Genomic DNA, 9,660 nt, shown 5'->3' on the forward strand with positions numbered 1-9,660 from the left:
CAGTTGTAGCAAACAAATCAAGGTGCAAACAGGGTTTATTTCACATTAATATATTAACTGGACTTTTTGTGTCAAATAAATAGGAATTCTCTTTAAATAACCATCTCCTTGTTTTGCATCCAGACCAGGAACAAACGAGAGCAACTCTTAGTGCATCCAGGGGGCGAAGCGCATGGAGAGGCGGGCTTGGGGTATAGGTCATGTGGTTGGAGGAATCCCAGACCAAAAGGCCCAATGGGGCAGACATGCATTCTCTATCGCTCCTGCAGAGAAGGCCCTTGTGAAGGGAAAAGGAGAGTGAATAATCCCCAGAAACACCAGCGGAGGGATGGAGGGGCAGGGGGGCGGAGGGGCAGAGGGGCTTCCTCTCTGCCACAGTGGCTTTGCTTCTGATGCCAGCCACTGGAAGCTCCAGGTAAAATCCCTGGAAGCAACAGAAAGAACAAGCGAGGCCGGGTGAGTGTGACTGTCTGCTGGGACAGCGGCCTTCCAGGGCCAGGCACACGCGGGGGGGGGGGGGGGGGGGGGAAGGAAGGGGAAGGAATGTGAACATGACTGGGCAGGGCCTGTGGGAGATGAGGCTGGTCTTCTGAGCCCAAGAGATGAAGAACAATGGTCACCAGGCTCAAGGGGCTGGACAGCAGTAGAGGAGTGGCCAGAGAGTCCCTCTGTGTGTGTGTGTGTGTGTGTGTGTCCACTATCATGAGGAACAAGAGGTTACCCCGTGCTCCTGTGAGCTCCAGAGATGGTTAAAGGGAGGCTGGGTAGAACAGCGCTGAGAGCTGAGCTAGGGTGGGAAGCTGGGACCCTCTCAGAGGCCAGGAGTTCCACCTTTCTATCAGGGCTAGCTCCTGCTAACTTTATACTTAGGCCTGGGGAAGAACAGGGCCTTCCCTGGCCTCCTGGAATCCCAGATGCAGCTCCATGGGAGGCCCAGGAAGGGGTCTTCAGGTAAGAGGCAGGAGGTGGGCAGGGTCTACTGGGTCTTCTTGTCTTCTGGAGGGTAGTAGGGTGGTGGTGGTGGCTGGCTCTAGAGAAAAAAGCACAAAGCTCCCATGAGACATCGTAGGACTCTCTGTGCTCGCTTCCAACACCAGCTCCCAGCCTGCGTGACTGAGAAGGCGGTCTCCTGCCAACTCACCGTGGGCATGTAGACATTGTGTGGGTTGCCCGGGTTGTAATAGGCGCTGGCAGCGGCTTCTGCAGCCTTGGCCTCAGCTGTGAACACAAACACACAGGAGACGGCAACAAGCAGTAAGCCTCTCCTCACCCTCACCTGAGTTCCTAGGATCATTTGTAGATGAGAACACCGAGGCACAGAGGGTGACCGTCTGGGTCCAAAAAGGTCACCACAAGCCAAGAAGCCACCACAAGCCAAGGAGCTGCAGAGGCCTCATCTCATTGTACCTTCAGATTTGTGTTCTGTGGCACCTGGGATAGAACCTAGGCCACCCCATTCAGGCAAGTGCTCACTGAACCACACCCAGCCCTTGGAATATAGCTCTTCACCACCAGGCTACCGCTTGTTGATGCCCTTGGGTGGTCTGTAACCCAGGCCCTTCGTCACTCGAGGGTCAGTAGTCTCCAGCCATTGTGTGGAGTTCTCTGTAAGATCTTGGGGAAGAGAGGGCTGGCCCTGAAGGACAGCTAGAAGCTGAGGGGGCCTCACCTGCAGGAGTAGGGGGGGCACTGGGGCCGCTGACGACGGGAGGCTCCATGGGCCCAGGATAGGGTGGTGGTGGGGGCTGTACATATCCCATGGCCCCGTCCATCATAGGAGGCCCAGGGTAGAACTCTGCTTGGGAAGAGAGCGACAGAGACAGTGAGCGGCCTACTTGGGTCCCTCATAAGGCTACATCTGGAGTGGCTGTCCTATCTAGTTCCTTGGAGTGCCCTCTAAACTCTCCAGTGTCTGTTAGGCCTAAAGCATGAAAGGCACATCTCCCCTCGGCAGCTTGAAGGTATGGTTAGTGGGTGGGTGCGGAGGCTGAGTCTGGGCAGCAGAGGACACACTCACCGGGTGGGGGCGGTGGATAGGGGTAGCCAGGAGGGCAGGGGTACATTCCATTGGCGACTGGTGGGGGAAAGACATAGGCCCCGCTGGGCATGTAAGGGTACCCATAGGCTCCATTGGGGACTTCACCTCTGGAGGCTATAAGTACAAGGGGAGAGAGGCATGAGTGTCACCTGCTCCAGGGACTGATGGGCCCCAGGACTGTGCCCACAGATGTGCCCTACCACCATTCCACTGCCCACCCCAAGGGGTCTGCCTAGGTCACCATGTGGTGAGGGGAGGGTGGAAAAAAAAGGCCAAAGGGCAACATGGTGGGGTCAAGGACAGGCGTCAGAGGAAGCGAGGGAGAGCTGTGCTGGGGGGGAGGGAGTATGAGAATGAGCCCAGCACTGGGTGATTTACAATGGCGGCTGGATGGTAGTTTAGTAGCTGGGTTTTTTGTTTGTTTTTCAGTCCAAACATTCTGCCAGAATGTTGCGTGCCTGCTCTGGGCAGAGGAAGCCCACAGAGGGTAATTACAGGTTTCTTTCCCCAAACTTCCCAGTCCTGTCAGCTGGGTCCAGGTATTTACCTCCTGGTGCTTATGATACAAAATAAAAGGACAAACAAAAAACCCATGTTTGATGAGTCCTTGGCCCTGGCTTTCAAGGGCTTGGATACCTTGAGATGCCACCTGGAGCATCCGCTGCCCAAACTCAATGGCACCCCCTGCTGTGAAGGTCAGCTTGTAGGAGGCAGAGCCTTCCCAACCACCTGAGAAGGGCAAAACGGTCAGAGTGAGAAGGAGACAGGTTCAGGGCAGAGATGGCTTGTTCTCTCCTGTTCATCGTCAACAGTGAGGCCTGTCTGGAGGGCTCCTCCCCAGAGCCCACATAACACCCCGAGCTGCCGACTGGCCGGGCTCCTGCTTGGGGGTCTCATCCTCTCAGCAGGACTTTCTCCACTCCCAGCACCAAGACCATAGAGTTGATTGTAGAGCCAAGAGCGAGGGGGAGGTGGGGAGGCCTCTCTCCACCTGACAAAGCACACGACAGCTCTCCTGGTAACTGACATCAAGGTTCGGGGGTAGAACTCTCCTGGTAAGGGGCCTCAAGACAAAACTTGGCCCCTGTAGCCCAGAGTGAGGCTCACACAGAACCCTATGGAGTCTGGAGTCGCCACAAGGCCAGGCCCCATGGAAGGCTCCTCCCAGGAATAGAACAAAACTTCCAAACCTAAAACCCGGGCCCTCCCTAGGTAAAAAGAAGCACCTTTAGGCTTGGCCTTGCGCTTGCTAGGCAAGTGCTCTACCACTGGGCTAAGTCCCCAACCCGCACCTTTAGTTTTAACTTCTCTCTTGGGCTCACTTTCTGAACTTCCCAGCTCTTGGTAACCATTAGCCTGGGTATCAGAAGTTAGTTCACAGCTAGGGGCTGGAGAGATGGCTCAGTGGTTAGGAGCACTGACTGCTCTTCAGAGTTCAATTCCCAGCAACCACATGGTGGCTCACAGCCATCCGTAATGGGATCTGATGACCTCTGCAGTGCAGAGCACTATATACATGGTAAATAAATAAATCTTAAAAAAAAGTTCTCAGCTAGGAAGTAGAAGGCTTAGGCAAGGAATCTGAAACAGCTATTTCCAGGTGGCAGCCAGAGATGCTGAGCTTGTCACCTACCTCCTGCTTCAGCTTTCACTGTCCCCTTAATGAAGTTGGCACCAAACACCGGCTGCTTGACCTCACAGTCCTTCATCAGGTAGAAGGGCATCATGAAGGACCGCATGGCATCCTTGCCCTTGGACAGAAAGATGACCTGTGTGGAGCAGAGACCAGGCCGTCAGAGCCAGAGCACAGGCAGCCCAGCCGCTAGTCCCGGACACTCTCTGTGTGCTTGGTCTCTTCCTGGCGTCAGAGGAGGGAGTGCAGCCCACTGGCAGACACGTGGCTCCTCCCAAGCGCAGCCTGGAGACAGCAGACTGAGGCGTGCACACGAGGAACCTGCAGGTCCCAGTGAGTGAGGACGCCGCACTGGCTTCCCTCCCGACACAGGCTGGCAGGTGTGGGGCACACAGGAGGAGCCTGGCTCCTGTGCTACGCACTAGGTGCAGGCAGAGCTGACGGAGGCTGGGGGTGGCAGAGCCTGTGCTCATACAGAATGGAGCAGCTTTAAGGGTCCAGGAGAAGGGATCCTTGTGACTTCCTGTAGGTCACACTTTGCCTGACAGCCACATTTATGTTGTATTTGTGAGGGTTGGTGTGCACATGCCACAGTGCACATATGGAGGTCAGAGGTCAGTTCTCTCCTTCCACTTTGTGGGTACAAACCAGCAGACACTCAAGCTAATGGAAGATGTGAATGCCCCAGAGGTGGGCATTGTGAGAGGGGCCATCATGAAAATGTGCACCTGTTCTTCTTCCAGCCATCTGCACAGCTCACCTGGGGAAGCCACAAGCACAGCCCCTTTCTTAAGTCACTTACATTACTCAGAGCCCATAGGGCTCACTCTCAAATGAGGCCGATTCTGCAGCCCGGCACCACTCACTCTGCAGGGCTCTGCTGGGCTCTCTGCCCAGCCTGGAGGTTGGGGCCCTGCTACGACATCCTGTTTACCACGTTCATCTCTCTGACTGTGCATGAGGCTACTCCAGGCAACTCATCCCGGCAGCTGTAACCTACCCCAAAGAGATTTTTGTGGAATCTGCATGGCCCAGGTCAGGAAAGCAGCACAAAGGGCTCGTAGTTCTAGAATCCAGGATCGTGTGACAGAGAAACAGACCAAGCAAGGCACTAACAGTCCCCAGGAGTCAGAGGCCACTGGTGTCACAAGACTGAAGCAGACACACACATGACCCTCTGAGAGCACAGAGCCTCTAACCCAACTGTCCTGCTATACAACTTACCCGGTATGGAGTTAGGTAGACGGTGCCTTTCTTGGTCCCTTTGAAGGCCTCTGGTACATTCTTCATGTCGTTGAATGTAAGTTCCACATGATCATAGGACATTAAGATGCTGTGAAGAAAAAAACAAAACAAAAACAAAGGGGCCACTATCAGTTATTCTAGTCGAGACAGTCACTCAGAACAGTGTCTCATCAGGAGCTGTGATGAAACCATCGACACAGCCATCAAGAGGAACAAGCCAGGTCTACGACTCTCCCACCTGCGATTTCAACAGCCCCATGTGACCAGGCGAGACAACCACCTTCCCCTCCCTGGCTGGATTAGATCACCTGGGTTTGGCTTTAGTTTGCTCCTGAGCCCTGTGAGTGGGGTTCTGGCTGGGGGTGTCTGGATCAGGGTTTTGCATAGCTCAGGCTGGTCTTGAGCTTGCTAAGTTCCTCCTGCCTCCACCCCCCAAGCTGCCGGGAATATAGCCTTGTACCACCATGCTGGTTTCCTGAGGTGCTAAGGCTGGAGCCTAGGGTGTGCATGTATGAGAGCACTCCACCCACTCAGTCCCAGCCAGAGATCTTTTGTTAGTGTTTGCAAAACTTAATCTATGCTGGGCAGTGGTGGCCCAACTTTAATCTCAGCACTCAGGAGGCACAGACAGGTGGGTCTATGAGTTTGAGGCCAGCCTGGTCTACGGAGTGAGTCCCAGGATAGCCAAAGCTACAGAGAAAAACAGCTTCAAACCAAACAAATAAAAACCTAATATGTGGGCTGGAGAGATGGCTCAGTGGTTAAGAGCACTGACTGCTCTTCCAGAGGTCCTGAGTTCAAATCCCAGCAACCACATGGCGGCTCACAACCATCTGTAATGAGATCTGATGCCCTCTTCTGGTGTGTCTGAAGACAGCAACTGTGTACTCATATAAATAAATACATCTTTAAAACAAAACCTAATATGTAAACAGTCTAATGGGACTTGGGGATATAGCTCAGTATTATCTAGTATGGTCAGGCTCTAGGTTCAACCCTAGCACCAATGAAGGAAGGAAGGAAGGAAGGAAGGAAGGAAGGAAGGAAGGAAGGCAGGCAGGCAGGCAGGCAGGCAGGCTGGCTGGTTGGTTAAAGACATGACTCTGTACTTGCATTGGATCCCCTGAAGCTGCAGTTACAGGTGGTTCTGAGCTGTCCCATATGGATGCTGGGACCTGAACTTGGGTTCTCTGGGAGAACAGGAAGTGTTCCTAACTGCTGAGCCAGCTCTCTAGCCCCTAATCCAAGCTTCTCTAGCTGGATTGGCAGAAACTTCTGCACACAAAGCCCTTGAGGTAGGTGTGTGTGTCTTGCACATGCACTCAATTCTCTAGAAAGAGTCACAGCTTTTTTTTCTTTTTCTTTTTTTGAGACAGGGTTTCTCTATGTTGCCCTAGCTGTCCTGGAACTCACTCTGCAGACCAGGCTGGCCTTGAGCTCACAGAGATCTGTCTGCCTCTGCCTCTTGAATGCTGGGCCTAAAGGCCTATTACCACCTCCTCCCGGCAAGTTCACAACTTTACCTCTATCAGTGGTTTGTGAATTAAAAACTCATGTTTACTAAATTCCAAAGTCTGAGTGTATAATTAAATTTCAATCGTTGCCGACACATGTTTCACAAGTGTGACTGAAGCTATTGCTTTGAGCCCTACTGGTAGCAACAAGCTATGAACCAGGTGCCAAGACCCAGGAGGGTAGATGCCACCTAGGTAAGACTCAGTTTAAGAGACAAAAAATTCCCAGCATGGTAGCACATGCCTTTAATCCCAGCACTCAGGAGGCAGAGGCAGGTGAATCTCTGTGAGTTCAAGGCCAGCCTGGACTACAAAGTGAGTCCAGGCCAGCCAGGGCTCTATTACACAAAGAAACACTGTCTCGGAAAAACAAACAAACAAAAAATGGTATCACTCCCAAATACTGAAACTAAATAGCCCTGGTTTGTGGCAGCACAGGCCTGAACTCCTCAAAAGCCTGAGGTAGGAGGATTGCCTCAAATTCAACCAACCTGGGCTACAGGAATGAAACCGTTCCTCAAAAACCAGAGAGACTGGTAGAGGTGGGGACAGTCATTAAATGGCATCAGAGTACTTGGCTCAGACAAGGTACTGGACAGAGTACACCAGAGAACAATGTAAGGTTTCTCAGATTACAGGATAAAAACGTCCGAGTTCATATGGTTTCATTCTTCTGTCTCCTCCCTTCCCAAATACTCTTTCTTGGTGCAGTAAGTACAGGTGGCAGCTCAGGTTAAAATGGTCAGCAGGAACATGTGCTGGCCGGCCCCTTCTCAAGACCTATGCACAGGAAGTCAGCGTAACCTGGCTGTGTCACTGCACACCTTCTCCTCCGACTACTCATCAAGCTCCCCAGGTGACAGGTCCCAAGACGGGCGCTTGTCTACACTGGGTGTGGCTCTGACCTCCATCATGTCTCCCGTGGCCCTCAAGAAGTTAATTCAAGCCCGCAGAGTGCAAGTCAGGAGAGTCCGATTTTCAAGGAACAAGGAACAAGAGAAGTCCAGCAGTTCAGGGAAGGGTGGAGAAAAAGGAATCTTAAAGTTGGGAGACCTTTGTTCTGGGAACTGACGGAGGCCGTTGAGAATTCAAGAAAACAAGGCAAGAGACAAGCCTTAATAAGGGTCACTGGATTAAGTAGTTGACAGACATTTAGTTCTATCTCGAGGGCCTCAGCCGTTCTTTTGGAACCTGAGAAGTTCTGGAATATACGAGAAAACCGTACAGGAGTTGTTTTAAGCCTACTGACTTCGGGGCCAAGTTACCTTCCTTCAATTCCCATCTGTTACTCACAGCACTATGGTCTAAGTCATGTTATTTATCCTCACTAGGCCTCACTTGCCCTACCCGTAAAAGAGTTACTGCGGCAGGCGATTGTGTATTATCTGAAGTAGAACAGACGCAGCACAGTAAAGACGTCGTAAACGCCTAATAAACAGCCACTACGTTTTTAAGACTTCGTTTGGAAGGGGTTCAAGAAATCATCCCAGGGCCTCACTCATCTTCCCAAACAAACCCTGACACCATTCTCCTGCCCCACCCCCACCCAGCACCCCAGCTGATCAGCACCCCGGCCCTCCCCCACGACCCACCCACTCCCTCCAGCCCCGCCTCCGGCCGTTACCACCCCTTCCCCCCCACCCCCAGCGCTCCATCAATTTCCTTCCCCACCATATCCCACCGCCCACCACACAGAGTGCGACACCCCCACTTCGAGCCACCAGGGTCCTTCCGCCGTGTTTTCACCTCTCAGTGTTGTTGACGATCACTCCGCCGCCCTCTGAGTGATTCTTGTTGAGCGCCATAGTCTCTCCACAGGGGTCCCGAGACTCGCAATGCCCTGCGCTTGCGCTGGTCTTTGGCCCGCCTCTAGTGGCGTCGTTCGTATTACAGTCAGCCAATCATAGCTCGTCCGCGTAAGCTGACCAACCACCTGATCTGGACTGTCACGTGGGGAGAGTTTACTCCCTCTTCCCCTCCCCCAAGTTGCACCTGCATCACAAACAAGCAGCCAACTACAATTCCCAGCAGGCCGTGGTCCTGTAAACGCAGCCTCTCCTTGCGTTTAGTGACGAGTGCATTCTGGAACTTGTAGTCTTTTTTTAATACTAAGGGCCAGGCTCGAGATTATATGTACAAAACTACTTAGCCATCTGTACGCCTCTGTCATCCCGGACTCTTCGTGTTAAGCAAACTCAGTGGAAGAAATGTAACTTAGATGTGATGACTCGGTGTATAGTACACGTAAAAGTCACTTAACCAGCCGCCTTCATTTCCGCAACTGTCAAGAGTAGTTCGTGCTTACACTTAGGTAGTCGTTGCAAACTTATAGAGCAGTGCGAGAAGCAATCCCTTGTAGAGTGGACTGGCAGAGCCCGAGGAAAATATGTCGCTTTAATCGACTCAGACCCAGACCCTGCGAGTCGGATTGTTTGAACTTCTGGGGACGAGTGGTCCGCTCCTCATCCTCTCCGCCGCCCCCCAACACCTGTCGCCTGCTGCCTCGCGGTGGCGCTGCTTCCTGCACTGAACTGGCTAGCGGGTCCTGCTGTGTTTAAACAAGACCTGGAATAATTGAATGGAACGATAAAGTACGATGCAAACGTCCAGGTAGGGCTTTGAAAACACCACTGACTCGTTTCAGCTTCATCTCTAGATGAATCTTTCGCAGGGCTGGCGAGGGTTGGGATAACTCATGTCTGGGTGGCATCTTAACATATCTCTATCCTTAACCTTAGGAGATCAGTGTTTGGTTTGAAGCAGACAGCGTGGTGCCCTACATCCTGGACTATTACCACAAATTTGAGGCCAACTTTGGCTGCATAATGATTTCCAGACCAGCCTCAGCTACAGAGTAAGAGACAGTTCTGGGAAACGGTGGGTACATTATTAACTCACAGTGCAAGGGACACTTCTGTACTCTTTTGTTTTTGCTAGGTGCACTCTAATAAAATTCAAATGGCTACAGATATTTTTTTGGTTGGTTTTTGAGGAGTCACTTGTAGCCCATCTGCACCTCTAAGTTGTTTTGTAGCTGAGGCTGGCCTTGAATTCCTGGTCCTCCTGCTTCAGAACAGACTTGTGCCACCATGACTGGATGGATCTGTCTGTCTGTCTGTCCGTCTGTCTGTCTGTCTGTCTATCATCTATCTAATATACAGGATCTCCTGTAGGTATTGTTGGCTAGTTACCAGCTATGTAGCTGAGGCTAACTCGTGTCTTCTGGTTCC

General features: G+C 52.3%; 1 protein-coding gene across 3 annotated transcripts; it reads right to left on the bottom strand.

The window, feature by feature from the left end:
- Positions 1-17: 17 nt before the first annotated feature.
- On the bottom strand, positions 18-8,267 carry Wbp2 (WW domain binding protein 2). Of its 3 annotated transcripts, none has more exons than XM_087569675.1 (8): positions 8,177-8,267; positions 4,896-5,004; positions 3,672-3,807; positions 2,675-2,767; positions 2,018-2,152; positions 1,670-1,798; positions 1,142-1,218; positions 18-1,030 (listed from the first exon to the last, which is right to left on the bottom strand). In XM_087569675.1, the coding sequence occupies exons 1-8, from the start codon at positions 8,233-8,235 to the stop codon at positions 977-979; spliced, it is 792 nt and encodes a 263-aa protein (XP_087425801.1). In that variant the 5' UTR covers positions 8,236-8,267; the 3' UTR covers positions 18-976.
- Positions 8,268-9,660: the final 1,393 nt, after the last annotated feature.

Source organism: Rattus norvegicus, chromosome 10 (genome assembly GCF_021556685.1).
Source record: "Rattus norvegicus strain SHRSP/BbbUtx chromosome 10, alternate assembly SHRSP_T2T, whole genome shotgun sequence".
In the NCBI taxonomy this organism is placed as follows: domain Eukaryota; kingdom Metazoa; phylum Chordata; class Mammalia; order Rodentia; family Muridae; genus Rattus; species Rattus norvegicus.